Here is a 15,769-nt window from a genome sequence, read left to right as displayed (position 1 = left end):
ATCGTGCTTGTTCCTTAACCATACAGAGCAGGCTCCATTTGATTGTGTGACGGTGTGAATGCCTTTTTGTGGAAAGAACAAACCAACATCCAATCTGTGTCGTGCATGTCCGCCTTGCCGTCCCTCCTCCTCCTCCTCCTGTCGATTCTGCCTTGCTAAATATTAAGAGCTTGCTTTCTGTGCTGTTTCTGAATTTTTTTTTTTTTACTCAGTTCCCCATCGTTCTCCTCGCTCTCAGAAGCCCCTTGGAGACGTTGTGTGGACATTTGAAGCAGTACAGGTCATCCTTGATTTACGGCCACCAATTGAGCCCCCAATTTTTGTGGTTAAACGAGACGTTTCTTTAAGCGTCTCGTTTAACCACAAAACGACAGGCTTGTTTAAGCGGGTTTCACCCCATTTTATCACCTTTCTTGCCTCGGTTGTTAAGGGAGTCGCTGCGGTTGGTAAGTTAGCAACCCGGTTGTTAAGTGAATCTGGCTTTCCCCCATTGTCTTATCTTGCCAGAAGGTCGCAAAGGGGGATCGCATGGGCACTGCAACAGTTATAAGTGCGAACCAGTTGCCAAGTTTCTGAATTTGATTATGCCAACATGGGAAAAGATCGTAACTGTGAAAAACAGTCATAAGTCCCTATTTTCATTGCCGTTGTAACTTGGAATGGTCACTAAAGGAACCGTCGTAAGTCGAGGACTACCTGTATTCTCCAAATAATTGGATATTGATCTTTAAAAAAAAAAAGAAGGCGGACTTTTAATTCCTTAACCAGGAAATTTGCAAAGCAGGAAATGGTGTGAGAAACAAGGATTTTGTTTTTCACCATAATTTCTTACAACTTTTGTCGATTCTTGCTATTTTTTTCTTGAATGTTTATCCCGGGGTTGCCAAACAGTTTAATATAGTCACAGTTTCTCACGGGTCTCCCGTCTTTTCTAGCGATGGAACAGAAGACAAGGAGGAAGAGATCAACAGTTCCATGGAAGGTGAGTCCAAAGGGGAGTGAATGTGGATTATATTGGAAGTGATACTCCGTCCAGTTTGGTCACCGTGATACAAAAAAAAAAGATGTTGAGACTCGTAGAAAGAGTGCAGAGATGACCTGGGAGCTGGAGGTTAAAAGATAGGATAATATAATATAAAAAATATAAATAATTTTTCTGCGGACCACCAAAATTTTCTCACAAACCATCAGTGGTCCATGGGCCACTGATTGGTGGCCACTGGACTAGAAGACCTCCAAGTCCCTTCGAACTTGGTTATTCGGTATTCCGATACACCTTAAGTCTACCCAGGGGTGCTTCTACACAGATGTTTTTTGTAGACTGCACACCTGTTTCGTCTTTTTTCACTTAGCAGAATTTCTGGCATAGAGAAAACGGCAGAGGGGAAAACGGCAAGAAGGTGACAAACAGAAAAACCAGATTGAAAGAGCCACTTAAATTGTAAGGAGTGGGTCAGTGTGAATGCCTGTGTCGGGTTTCCTAAAAATGCCCTAATTGATTCATGAGTATCGAGCCAAGTTTCAATACAAAACTAGTCATCTATTAGGAGCACCATTAGGCAAGGTCTTTTTGCAGTCATATATGAGCTTTGTTTGAATTATAGATGAACTTTACCCCTGTTCCTTCCCTCCCCTTAGTCTGTGTCATAAATCACGTTCCCCAATGAGGCACCCCTCCCAAGCCTGCTGCGGTAATCTGAGATCCGACTTTAGCCGAAAGTATGCATGGAATGCGCCTCCCCTCCCCCCATCCCTCACCATGACAACTTTAGGAGTTGACAGCCTGATTAAAGATTTAATTGGAAGCAACTTCTGGGCCAGTTTTTTGTCCATCCTGGATGTGAGAACAGCGTTTGTAATCTGTGTGTGAAAACCATCTGTATGTGTTGTGTAATATTCTCAGCTGGGATGGACCACAAACTTTTGTGCTTTGCTCGGTGGCCTGCCCTAAGTTACTCGTATTCATGCTTCCCAAGTGAATACAAGTCTAGCTCCATCTTATGGACATTAGTGGGCATTCTTTTTTAACTGGACAATTGCTCCCTGCTAAATTAAAAATCAACAAAGCCAGCTCAGGTTATGTTCCAACGCATGGAACATAAGACAATTCCTTTCGCTTCCTACACAATAAGGAGAGTTCAACAGTAGGTAATGGGTTACTTTGAAAGCCCAAGAGTTGAAAGGGACTCTGGAGGTCTTCTAGTCCAACCCCCTGCTTAAAGAGGAGACCCTATACCATTTCAGACAAATGACTGTCCAATCTGTAGTTTCTTAGCAGTTAGAATTGCTTGTGTCCATTGTTGATTGGAAGGATTTTGAATCCAACATGTATATGTGTGTGAAAGAGAGAGGATAGAGACAGAAGAAAGAGAGAGTGAGAAAGAGAAAGAGCGAATGAATGGAAGGAGAGAGAGAGAGAGAGAGAGAAGGAGAGAGTAGAGAGAGAGTGGAGAGAGAATAGAAGGAGAGAGAGAGAATGAATGGAAGGAGAGAGAGGAGAGAGAGGTAGGAGAAAGAGAAGGAGAGAATTGAGAGAGAATGAGTGGAAGGAAAGAGAGAGAATGAATGGAAGGAGAGAGAGGAGAGAGAAGGAAGGAGAGAGAGTGGAGAGAGAGAGAATGAATGGAAGGAGAGAGGAGAGAGGAAGGAGAGAGGGAGAGGGAGAGAGAGTGGAGAGAGAGAAGAAGGCGAGAGAAAGAGGGAGAGATGGGCAGTTCAAAAATGTGAACTACAAATAAAAGAAACATAGCACTTTGAATTTACTTGAAATTGAATTATAATTGCCGGTCCGTTTCCCTTTCACCCAATTTGCAAAGGTCTCTTGTTTTCGTTCTTGTTTTCCTTTTTTTAACCGCTTTGTATAATGTGATGTAATTCGCAAACATGCCTAACCTCATTGCTTTTCCTATCGTGTGTTAGCAGCAATTTGTCTCTCTTTGCAAAATGCTTTCCGCCATCCGTTGACTAAAATGTGGGACGGATGGGCTTCATTTCCTCTTCTCCTGGGCTTGTCCTAGGGTTGAGGAAGCCTTCCAAAGCCTTGGTCATCGTGAATGTGGACGTTGGGCCATGCGCGGTGGATCCTCAGCTGAGAATGATGCTGCAGTGGTTGAGTGCTTCGCAAGCAGATGTGCCCGAGCTGCGTTTCCATGAGGACACACCCGGGGAGTTCGTTCTGGTGAGTAGCAAAGACCCAGAGCCACTACAAGCTTACGTATAATTCCACTTGGACTTGGCCTTCGGCCTGCAAACGCTTGAAGGGAGCCTTCCCTGGGTGGGAAACCAGTGTGGAAGCCCCCCAGGCATCGTTTTTCAAAGATGCGTTTGTTGGAACCCCAGGTTAAGGTTGCCGTGGCATCTTCCAGGGAGAGGAGTTTAAATTGTGGTCATTCCGTCACAACATCATGTTCAAACCTTTGTGCCCCATGGACCCTTGCAAACGTCCGTCATATGTTTGAGTCTCCCTCTCTCTCTTTCATTCACTCACTCTCTTTCACCCTCTCTCTCTTTCTCCCCCTTTCTCTCTCTCCCTCTCTCTTTCTCCCTCTCCCCTCTCTCTTTCTCTTTCTCCCCCTTCTCTCCCCCTCTCTCTTTCACCCTCTCTCTTTCTCTTTCTCCCCCTTTCTCTCTCTCTCTCTCTCTCCCTCTCCCCCCTCTCCTTTCTATCTCTCCCACTCACCCTCTCTCTCTTTCTCCCCCTTTTCTCTCTCCCATTTCTCTCCCTCTCCCTCTTTTTCTCCCACCCTCTCTCCCTTCCTCTCTTTCTCTTTCTTTCTCCCCTTTCTTCCTCCCTCCCTCTCTCCCTTCTCTCTCTCTCTCTATCTTTCACCTCTCTCTTTCTCCCCTTTCTCTCTCCCTCCCTCTCCCCCTCTTTCTTTCTCTTTCTCTCTCACCCTTCTCTCTCTCTCACTCACCCCTCTCTCTTTCACCCTCTCTCTGTTTCTCCTCCCTTTCTCTCTCTCTCCCCCTTTCTCTCCTCCCTCTCTCCCTCTCCCTCTCCCACCCTCCCTCCCTTCCTCTCTTTATCTCTCTCTCTTTCTCCCCCCTCTCTCCCTCCCTCCCTCCCTCCCTCTCTTTTTCTCTCCCCCTTCTCTCTCTCTCACTCACCCCCTCTCTCTTTCACACTCTGTTTTTCTCTCCCCTTTCTCTCTCTCTCTCCCCCCCCCCCCTCTCTCTGGCCATCCAGTACTTTTTCTTCTGGATGGAATATGAATGTACAACTATAGATAATTCATTTTGTCAACTGCACTGAGTCTGAATCTCAAAATGACCCCAAATCTGCAATACAAAGATCCTTCCCCTTTTGTCTTTTTTATCATCCTGTTGTTCCCCTTAAATTTCACATTTCCACTCGCCAACATTGCAAAGGTTCAGGATCCCTTTTCTCATATTTGTCCGGTGAGAAAACCTGTACAGTCATAATGCATTTCCGGAGGCATTTTTTATTAAAAAAAGCTTCTCCACTAATTTCCTCCGGGCGACCTGTGGTAGGCTGGCTCATTTGCCTTCTGCACTAAAAACAGCCTGGTTGATTTGAATGTTTCCTTCAAGTTCACTGCATTCTTCTTCCTGTTGACTACCTTCTAGTCAACAATTTTTGCCACATGTTTATTTCTGTTCTCTGCCACAACTACTACACTTAATTCTCACTTATTTTCTCCTGCTGCCTTTTCAGTGAGAGTTCAGCTTAGCCTCCTGTTTAAATATTGAATGTTTAAGAGCATCGTCAGTATCAAGAACACAGAATGGTTATTGCAAAGGAAAAGATGCTTTTGGTTGATTCTCCCTTCATTTGTGTAGATGGATATGTAGCATAACAGAAACGGGAGACGATAGACGGTGCATATTTGGTGATCAAACATGCCCGATTGCATAACTCTAGGGCAGTGATGGCACACGTTTTTGTGGTTGGGTGCCAAAAATGCAAAGGCGTGTGTGCTACCGCGCGTGCACATGCCAACACCCATAATGCAAAGTGCGTCCCCACATGCTCATGCGCACAGAGCCCCCACAACCCCCACGCTCCCCCCCCATGCACGCCGCCCTCCTTGCCTCCAAGCTGAGCTTGGTATTTCCTCTGGAGGGGGGCGGGGGGGGCAATTTTGCCCTCCCCAACTCCAGGAAAGCCTCCGGAACCTGGGAAGGACAAAAAATGGGCTCAATGGGCCAGCCGGTGGTATGGAAAGGAACCTCCGGTTGGCCCATTGGGCCTGTTTTTTGCTCTCCCCAGGCTCTGGAGGTTTTCCTGAAGCATGGAGAGGGCGAGACTGGCCTCCCCCGGACCTCTGGAAGGCCAAAAATCAGCTAGCCGGCATGCGCATGCGTGTTGCAGCTGACAGCTCGCATGTCATCAGATATGGCTCTGCGTGTCACCTGTGGCACGCGTGCCATAGGTTCGCCTTCACGGCTGTAGGGGAAAACAAAACAATTGAAGGTTTGATGACGGTCAGATGAAGACTCTAATCCAGGGGTCGGCAACCCTAAACACTCAAAGAGCCCTAAAGGTCCTAACCAGAAGCCCCTGTTCAATTCTGGAGCCAACTGGAAGTCTGGTTCTCTCACCATAGAGTCTCCTCCTAGCACAGCATCCTTTTTCCTCTGCCGACTGGAAGTCCGGTTCCCCCACCATAGAGTCTCCTCCTAGCACAGCATCCTTTTTCCTCTGCCGACCGGAAGTCTGGTTCCCCCACCATAGAGTCTCCTCCTAGCACGGCGTCCTATTCCCTCTACCTGTCCTAACCGAAAGCCCTATCAATTGTGGAGCCCACCGGCGACAGGGAGCCGCAGCAGAGTGATGAAAGAACCACATGTGGCTCCAGAGCCGCGAGTTGCTGACCCCTGCCCTAATCTGATATTTTTACCAATCTCCGGCAAAATTAAATTATTATAATTCAAATTATTCAGGTATATAAATATCTACAAAGAGTGCAGAGAAGAGCAACAGAGATGATTAAGGGACTGGAGGTTAAAACATGATGAACAATTGAGGGAACTAGGCATGTCTAGTCTAACAAAGAGAAGGACTAGGGGAGACATGAGAGCAGCCTTCCAATACCTCAGGAGCTGCCACAAAGAAGAGGGAGTCAAGCTGTTCTCCAAGGCACCTGAGGGCAGTACAAGAAGCAATGGGTGGAAACTAATCAAGGAGAGAAGCAACTTAGAACTGAGGAGAAATTTCCTGACAGTGAGAACAATTCATCAGTGGAACAGCCTGCCTCCAGAAGTTGTGAATGCTCCATCACTGAAGGTTTTTAAGAAGAGACTGGACAGCTTTTTGTCCTGAATGGTGTAGGATGTCCTGCTTCAGCAGCGGGTTGGACTAGAGGACCTCCAAGTTCCCTTCTCATTCCGTTATTCTGTTAAAGCATGATGGCGACCAGATGAAGAGCCTAATCTGAGATTTTTACCCATTTGTTTAAATGTGACTTTGAATCCACTTTCATTTTCTTCCTTTGAATGGTAAAGTGTGTTTGCAATATCATCCTCCTCTCTTTATCTGTAAGCAGATAATAATGACTTCATTGTAATGTAAGCTCTGTGGTCTTAAAAAAACAACAATACACACACACACACACAACCTTCCCTTCTTGATTGTTTGTACAGGTCATATTTCACCCGCAATTATGGACAACCACATCTTGATTTGTCTGAACCCGCAGTCTGCAATTAAGCAATGTGATTGTCCCCCAGGATGACCTGCTCCAAACTCAACTCATTAGAAGCTATTTTGGTTAATCCTTCAGGCAGTTGTTGTTTAGAAACTTCAAGGATTTCCACGGAAACGTGTGCAGCCGTTATAGAATTTAGTTGTTTTAAAAAGTCACATCGAAGTAAAATACGTTGGCTAATTAGTAGGTGAGTCAGAGAGCCGGTTGAAATGTTTGTGGAATTGTGAAGCAATTATGGGTGATCTTACAATAATACAAGAATACAACAGCAGAGTTGGCAGGGACCTTGGAGGTCTTCTAGTCCAACCCCCTGCCTAGGCAGGAAACCCTACACCAATGCAGACAAATGGCTATCCAACATCTTCTTTAAAACTTCCAGTGTTGGAGCATTCACAACTTCTGGAGGCAACTTCTGTTCCACTGATTAATTGTTCTAACTGTCAGGAAATTTCTCCTCAGTTCTAAGTTGGTTCTCTCCTTGATTAGTTTCCATCCATTGCTTCTTGTCCTACCCTCAGGTGCTTTGGAGAATAGCTTGACTCCCACTTCTTTGTGGCAGCCCCTGAGATATCCGAAGACTGCTATCATGTCTCCCCTGGTCCTTCTTTCTATTAAACTAGACATACACAGTTCCTGCAACCATTCTTCATATGTTTTAGCCTCCAGATCCTAATCATCTTTGTTGCTCTTCTCATCTCTCAGCCATAGAATAGAATAGAGTAAGAATAAGAATTAGAATTAGAGTAGAATAACTCTAGAGAGAGTTAGAAGAGAAGAGACTGGAATAGACTAGAATGACTTTCTGCTAAACCAACATATAATAAAAGAATGATAAGAATGACAGAGTTGGAAGGGACCTTGGAGGTCTTCTAGTCCAACCTCCTGCCTAGGCAGGAAACCCTATAACCGTTTCAGACAAATAGCTATCCAACATCTTCTTAAAAATGTCCAGTGTTGAGGCATTCACAACAGCCTCCCCTCGCCCTCTGGAAGGCCAAAATTCAGCTGGACAGCACATGGACTCACGCTGGAGCTGTCATAGGGCAAAGTCTTGCATGCGCTCAGATATGGCTCTACATGCCACCTGTGGCACACATGCCATAGGTTCGCCATCATGACTATGTTGTTTTCTTGCTTCAGATGTTCAGATTTTTTAAAAATCAAACAAATGTACTTGTTTTTCTACTTACACTTTTGCCGTTTTGTTTAGAAATGCCTTCAGTCATCATGGTTTCATTTAGGAGTAGATTAGCCTTGTGTTTGAGAAATAAATTGTAAGACACCCATGCATGGAGTTATTAGCATTCACCACTTAGAAAAGGATGCAAAGAACCAGCTGTCTGCAAGGAATATAAATCCTTCCATCCTCCACCTTTCAGTCAGAACTGAAGAAGCTTCTTGCATGAGAAGCGGAACGTCTTCCAAAGAAAAAACAAGAAAGTCCAGTTGCATCCTTAAAAAAGCACCTTTGGGACAACCACGACCTTTGATGACTGAGAATTTATTTCTACAGATTTAGAAATAAAATTGATGCAGTGAGATTCACAGAAACCTACCAGGGTTACCCAGTTGACATCCAAAGTGAAATGTTTTAGAGCCATTCACACAAGGACACAGGATTAATACAGTGCGATGTGTTTGGTCCAAAGAAACCTTCACTTTTTTCCCCTTCAAAATTCCAGTTTTCATCCCAGATATCAAACTACGTTGCCCTTTGCATCCCACACATGTGTTTTTATTCAAGCTGTGAGAACAAGGAAAACTTTCCTCTGAGCAGGGAAGTGTTTGAACTATACAACTTCGGCTTGTCGTTGGAAATTTTGATTTCTGCCTTGTGGATCTTTGCACTTCCTTAAATGTGCCACTCTGGAGTCAGTGGTTTCCACTCACAATAAGAGTAAATTCACCAAAAAAACCACACTTTATGTCATGGAAGGATGGAAAGAGAGATATTTCCGTACTCATCCGAGCAATTGTTGAATGCCAGTTTATTCAGGACTGTTACCAGTTAATTGATTTGTGCACAATATCTTTTTTTTTTTAGCCAGCTGTTGCCTACTAATAACAAAAACCAGGGTCATTGGAACTCTTTGGAATATCTTTCTGAAAAACAGGTTTAAGGAAGTGAAAAGCAGGTTTTGAGGATACCCAATTATAGAAGTATCTATGAAGGTGAAGGTTCGCTCTCTAAGCTTAGATACAGATTAACAGAGCTGGAAGGGACCTTGTAGGTCATCTAGTCCAACCCCACGTGGTGAAATGTAAAAAAAAAAATTGCCGCCGGTTCTCTGGGCATGGCTTGGTGGTGGGGGTCATGTAAGTTTTTTAAAAAAATTTAAAGCATTTTTTACTATCTATTTGCCCGAACAGGTGGTTAAAAATGCTTTAAGAAGTGGGAAAAAAGATTCAGTTGTGCTGTGCGATTGTGGGAACTTTTTTTTCACATTTTAAAGCATTTTCCCCCCCTGCCGGCTCAAGTGAATAGGCAGGAAAAAAGTGCTTTAAAAAGGGGGGGGGGGCTTCCCACGATCGTACGGCCAACAGCTGAGCTGCGTGATCCTCAGAAGCTTTTTTTTACTATCGGTTTGCAGAACCAATGACACTTGTCTCTAATAGCATTTCACCTCTGCCTCCGCCCAAGCAGAAGACCCTACAGCATTTCTGACAGCTTGTGGGTTGGTTTCCAAATGTTTTGTTACCCGGTAACACCTCCAGCGGAGTTTAGGGGGATGTCACTGTTGGTGTCCTTCTGTTGATAAGGGCTTCAGGTGTGGGTGTGTCAAGGGAGGGTCTTGTGATGGCTTAGGTGTGAGTCGTCAGCGAGAGTCTCGTGATGGGTCTTGTGATGGGGGTCACATCGGGTCAAGGTCATTGGAGGCCAACTGCTGGTGGGGGTTTTATGGGTTGGTTGAGGGTTGGTGCTGTCTCTGGTTGGCTGTGTAGTTGCTTTGGATTCTGAAGGTTTGTAGGTCAATGTGTAGAAGTGTAAAAAGGAGCGTGGTTTCCCCAGTTATATCTACCTGGCCCACCTGAGCGGGGTGGTAGGGAATGTTATGGATCTCCTCTCTTAAAGAGGTCCATCTGGTGGGACAAAGAAGAAGGACCTTCTCTGTGGTGTCTCCTTCGAACATCACCCTCCTGGAATTTAGACTGGCCCCCGCTTTGACACTCTTTCCCAAGGCCCTGAAGACATCGTTCTGACAACGGGCCTGGGGACCTCAAAGAGATACGGAGCCCATCAAGTGGCTGGTCTGATTGTTCTTGTCAGTCCAGTTGTCTTTTGAAAAGCACCTTTGGGACAACCACGACCTGGATGATTGAGAATCTCCATAGACCCAATTGCTACTGTTGAGCTAGAGAATAGATACATTCAAAGCAGGGGAATGAAGTTCTCCAACCTCTTTTGTGGGTCAGGTAGATAGAACTAGGAAAAGATGTCCTTCAAAGAATGATGAAGCTCTTCAACTTCCTGATTTGTGGGTCAGGTAGATATGACTAGGAAAAGACGTCCTTCAAAGGATGATGAAGGTCTCCAGCCTTCTGTTTTGTGGGTCAGGTAGATAGGACTAGGAAAAGACGTCCTTCAAAGGATGATGAAGGTCTCCAGCCTTCTGTTTTGTGGGTCAGGTAGATAGGACTAGGAGAAGATGTCCTTCAAAGTATGATGAAGCTTTCCAACCTCCTCTTTTGTGAGTCAGGTAAATATGAGTAGGAAAAGATGTTCTTCAAATGGCAACGAAGCTCTTCAACCTCCTATTTCGTGGATTAGGTAGATATGACTAGGAGAAGATGTCCTTAAGAGGAGGATGAAGCTCTCCAACCTCCTATTTCGTGGATTAGGTAGATATGACTAGGAGAAGATGTCCTTAAGAGGAGGATGAAGCTCTCCAACCTCCTATTTCGTGGATTAGGTAGATATGACTAGGAGAAGATGTCCTTAAGAGGAGGATGAAGCTCTCCAACCTCCTATTTCGTGGATTAGGTAGATATGACTAGGAGAAGATGTCCTTAAGAGGAGGATGAAGCTCTTCAATCTCCTATTTCGTGGATTAGGTAGATATGACTAGGAGAAGATGTCCTTAAGAGGAGGATGAAGCTCTTCAATCTCCTATTTCGTGGATTAGGTAGATATGACTAGGAGAAGATGTCCTTAAGAGGAGGATGAAGCTCTCCAACCTCCTATTTCGTGGATTAGGTAGATATGACTAGGAGAAGATGTCCTTAAGAGGAGGATGAAGCTCTCCAACCTCCTATTTCGTGGATTAGGTAGATATGACTAGGAGACAATGTCCTTCAAAGAATGATGAAGCTTTCCAACTTTCTCTTTTGTGGATCAGGTAAATATGAGTAGGAAAAGATGTCCTTCAAAAGATGATAATCTCCTTTTCCACCCCTTCTAGCTTTCGAAGACCTTGCAGGAGAAAGGCTGGTGTGTGGGAGACCTCTTCCAGGCAGTCCTGAAATACTGTGAAGCCATGGAGAAGTCTACCGATGGGGACAGGACCCTGGGAAGCCCAACCCTCTTCAGGTGGCTTCAGGAGAACGTCTGAATGGTCCGGAGAAGTTTCTCCTTGAATTTAACTCTCGAATCCTCCTGGGGGAAAAAACGAAAGCGAGAGAGAGAGAATGTGTGCTAACTAGCAAATGTAACATAATTTGCATTGTGAGGAGCATTACGGCGGAAGTAAATATTAAGCGTGCTGTACTGTCAAGTGGCTTTGTGAAACTTTGTGTGCTTTTAATCCTGTGTGTGTGTGTGTGTGTGTGTGTGTGTGTGTGTGTGTGTATGATCTGAATGAAGGTTTCCACTTGTTCTTCTCCTCATCCGTCTGCAGCTCTCTTCTGGCTTCTCACGGAGATGAGAAGCCTTTTCGCTTTCTATCTTTGAGTGAGGATTCCTGCCAAACTAGGACAAGGAACGTCATATCATCTCAGTCTAGGTTCGTTATTTGTGTCTCTGTCCTTTGTCTTTGCCATTTTTCCTTGCCTCTCTCCTTGGAACGAGCTGCAGGCCAAAAATTGGGGTCCAGTGATGGTCAGCTGCTCCCTTTTTTTCCTCTGAGGGCCTTGGGGGGGGGGGGCTATAGATTTGCTCACTCATTTCTTTGCCGCTTCTACCGACTTCAGCCAAGTTCTGCTGATGAAGCTGAAGAGAGGACCAAATTGCAGCAGAATTGGGGTAAAGGAAAGGGTCAAGATCAAAGTGTGGAATTTATTACTTGCACCTGTCAAAAACCAAGTAGTCTTCATTTCCAAGTGAAAGGCAGTGGAAGGCCGTAATTCTCAATATTGAGTATTACGATTGTATCGGAGAAGGTGGGTTGTAGATTTATGTTCCCCATCACTATAATACTTTAATACTTCCAAATGTTAGATAGCAAAATATTACACTCCCTCCAGAATACTTTTTCCCCCCATCCATTCTGTAAAATCTTCTCTCTTCATAAAGCAAATAGTTACAAGAAAGAAGAGTAGAGTAGGCCAATAGCCAAAAAGTTGAGTCCTCCAGTCCAGGGGTGGGCTGCTACTGGCATTGCTGCCGGTAAAAAAAAATTGTGTGCGCATTTACACCTAAAAAGTTCTGGCGTAAGAAAAGGGGGAAAAATTACATTTCTGCAATGGAGATTGTTCTGCGCATGCGCAGAAGCAAAAATAAAGATAGCGCCTCTGACAATTGAACTGGTTTGGGTGCGTGAGTGGCCAGGTTACTACGTACTCGGCCGAACCGGTCCAAACTGGTAGGAACCCACCTCTGTTCCAGTTGTTTTGTTTCTGGTTTATACCATGATGTCAGGAAACATGTTTAATGTTGTCTCGTCGAAACATCGCCCCCAAACCAATGTTGTATGTCTATAGGTCTTTTTCTTTTCTTTATATTCAACTGCATTCTGTTAAATTGAGAACGCAGGAGATAAGAATCATTGGCATAAAATAGTGATGATCAACTTTGGCCACTTGAAGAAGGGTGGACTTCAACTCCCAGCGTAGGTGGTTGGAGAATTCTGGGAGCTGAAGTCCAGGCATCTTCCAAGTGGCCAAAGTTGATAAACGGTGGCATAAAGACATATTGGCATTACATAATTGCTTCGGAGAAATGGTCACAAATCCAGGAGATTCCTCCCATTTTGTGATGTGGATCTAGTTGAACTAGTTTGTGCTTTACAGAGTAGAAAAGAGGAAGGTATGACTTCCTGAGATCATATCACTGCATCATTCATGGAGGGAGAAACCAACATTTCAAGCTGTAGAACTCTGCTGTGGGGTCATTGATGCTCTTTAGGAAACAGGGAATTTCTCCATCGGCTTCTAGTAAGGGTAAAAATGAGGACGGAACGGGAAAACTTGCTATGGTCAATTTGCCGCAGCCAGTTTGCCATGGCCAACTCACCTTGGCCAACCTGCCACAGGCCAACTGGCTGAGGGACAAGTCAGCAATTCAATTATTTAAAGTAATTTTATTTTTTGTCATTCACATTTTATTTTGTCCCTCCTTGGGCATCCTTTCTCTAATGATTCTATTCCACTATTTCTTCAATATTAATGCAATTCTTGTCCCACAGCAAGTTGGCCATGGCTAGTTGGCCATGGCAAGTTTGGCATGGCGAATTGGCTGTGGTGAGGTGACCATGGCATGTTGGCCATGGTGCATTGGCTATGGTGATTGGCCATGGCTAGTTGGCCGTACCAAGTTGGCCATGGTGAGTTGGTCATGGCAAGTTGGCCATAGCGAGTTGACCGTGGTGAATTGGCCAGGGCGAATTGTTATAGACCCAAATGAGGATGCTGCAAGGAAGCAGAAGCCCGTGAGCTAAGAAAATAAATTAAACCACTCTGGTCAACGGAGAGGAAGGGACTAGCAGGTAGAAGGTATCTCTGAAGATTAAGGAGAACTTCCAGGAGTCTTCTACTGAGATTGGTGTTGTAATGGAGGGATCCATACAGATGCCAGAGACAGGAACAGGTTGAACGACCTGCCCTACTCCAGCCTTAATAGCACCCTCAAAAGTTGATGGTTGAAGTTGTGAGACCATTAGGAGTTGTGGTCAACATGCCCAGGGTGGCTTGGTTCTGCTTTTCTTACTCGACTACTATGGAGTGTGGAATTTACCTGACCTTCCAGGAATATCAAAATACATTTTGGAATGCTGTTGTTTGCGTTGTTTGCTGTACACGTTTCAGATTTCCTCTGTACAGAGAGCCTTCTTGTTTAGGAATTGTATCATATTCTGAATTGCTCTTAGGCATGTTTGAGTGCATGCGTGCGCCTGTGTGAGTACAATGAATGAAAGTCAACATGAAGATTTTCCATTGTAATGATGACAGTTGGTGATTAGTAAATGGACGCAATTAGATGTCGAGATGTGAATTTCAAGTTGCACTAAAATTGTTGTTTTAACAGTAAACTTAAAATAAATTGTATATAAGCAGACATTGGTGTGGTTTAAAATTTGTCCCTTCAAAGAAGGGAAGCATCAAGATACACAACTGAGAGGGGAATTCCAGCCATTTCCTAAACAATTGCAAAATAATTTGAGAAAGCTGCAGATGCAAGTCAATAAAATGTAAGTATTAAATTTAAATATTTCCATAATATTATTTAACAGTATTGACCCTGTGTTAGAGAGAGTCCAAATATTTAGTCTTGTCTGTCTGTGTATCTCTCCCCCTCTCCATCTGTCTGTCTGTCTGTCTGTCTGTCTGTCTGTCTGTCTGTCTGTCTGTCTGTCTGTCTGTCTGTCTGTCTGTCTGTCTGTCTGTCTGTCTGTCTGTCTATCTATCTATCTATCTATCTATCTATCTATCTATCTATCTATCTATCTATCTATCTATCTATCTATCTATCTATCTCTATCTATCATGTATCTATCTATCTATCTATCTATCTATCTATCTATCTATTTATCTATCTATCATCTATATCTATCTATATCTATCTATCTATCTATCTATCTATCTATCTATCTATCTATCTATCTATCTATCATCTATCTATCTATGAACTGTGAACAGACAAAATAAAGCAATAAAAAGATCTCAAAAACCATTTGCAAATATTGTTCTCTAGAGGAAGAGTAATCACTTCCCATGTGTCCCAGGTCTCTAGAAAAGTTCCTTTTTTTCTGATCAAGTATTAATTTAAATCTTAGGATTCAAGTCCACTTTTTAAAACAAATTCTTTGGAAAGACAGATTCTAGAATTAGGATTCCTACTAATGTTTTGTTCATACAAGGGGAAGAGAAAATATTAATGAGCCAGTAAGCTGAGACTTTTCTACTTTTCTATGTGTTTCTAAGGTTTTATATCGCAAACGAATATTGCTGAGTTCCTTCCCACCCGTTTCGTAAAAATCTGGCTGGCCGTACTTCTAAAACATCTTCCGTAAATGAAGATGTGTTTGCTCAGAGCAAGATCAATAATCAAGTGTCTACTTCTGGATTCAGATCAAGGACACTTGTCTTAATAAGCACAAAGCACAGTAACTGCTTGGCTGGATTTCAGCCCAGTCCTGTAAAATTCAACCTCCTGTTTCTAAGAGTGAGCCAAAACCTCTAGAGAAGGTTAAATATCTACACTCTTTCATCCAAGTTATCTTGACAGGAGAGTAAGGGAGAAAAAAACCCTTCTTTTTCAGAGTCCAGAATGTTTTTCCGATAGCTGTCTGAGAGAGAGCAGGGATGGTATATAAAGGAAAGTTAGAAGAGCTTAAATGTCAATCAACAAATGCAATGGGAAATCATATTGGGAAATTATTTTTGCCGGAATTCTTGCAGATGGAGTAGAAAACAGTAATATATACTTCTTTTGTGTCAATTGAATCTTGTCAGGTTGAAAATAATGAAGGCAAGGGTGATTTGCATTTTTAGGTTTTACAGACCACTGTGTATGTAAAATCAATGTAGAAGATTTTTAAAGTGGATTTGCATGGTAAAGAGTGGCATAAAAATTTAATGAATGGATGGATAGATAGATGGATGATAGGTGAATGATAGATAGATAGATAAATAGATAGATAGATATGGATGGATGGATATGATAGCTGATATGGATAGGGACGGATGGACGGACAGATATGGATGGATATGATAAATGATATGGATGG

The 15,769-nt window shown here is 43.6% G+C and overlaps 1 protein-coding gene across 4 annotated transcripts in view; it reads left to right on the top strand.

Annotated features, from left to right (window-relative positions):
* Positions 1-14,095, top strand: part of AKAP11 (A-kinase anchoring protein 11) — a 50,122-nt gene extending 36,027 nt beyond the window's left edge. For all 4 annotated transcript variants that reach the window (XM_081947899.1, XM_081947900.1, XM_081947897.1 and 1 more), the window contains 3 exons: positions 936-982; positions 3,018-3,178; positions 11,069-14,095. In XM_081947899.1, the coding sequence (XP_081804025.1) occupies positions 936-982; positions 3,018-3,178; positions 11,069-11,218 (358 nt within the window). In that variant the 3' untranslated portion in view covers positions 11,219-14,095. The remainder of the gene's footprint in view (positions 1-935; positions 983-3,017; positions 3,179-11,068) is intronic.
* The last annotated feature ends 1,674 nt before the right edge of the window (positions 14,096-15,769 follow it).

The sequence above is a fragment of the Natrix helvetica genome (assembly GCF_964273705.1).
Source record: "Natrix helvetica genome assembly, chromosome: 3".
Classification (NCBI taxonomy): Eukaryota; Metazoa; Chordata; class Lepidosauria; order Squamata; family Natricidae; genus Natrix; species Natrix helvetica.
This window is presented reverse-complemented; position numbering and strand designations above follow the sequence as displayed.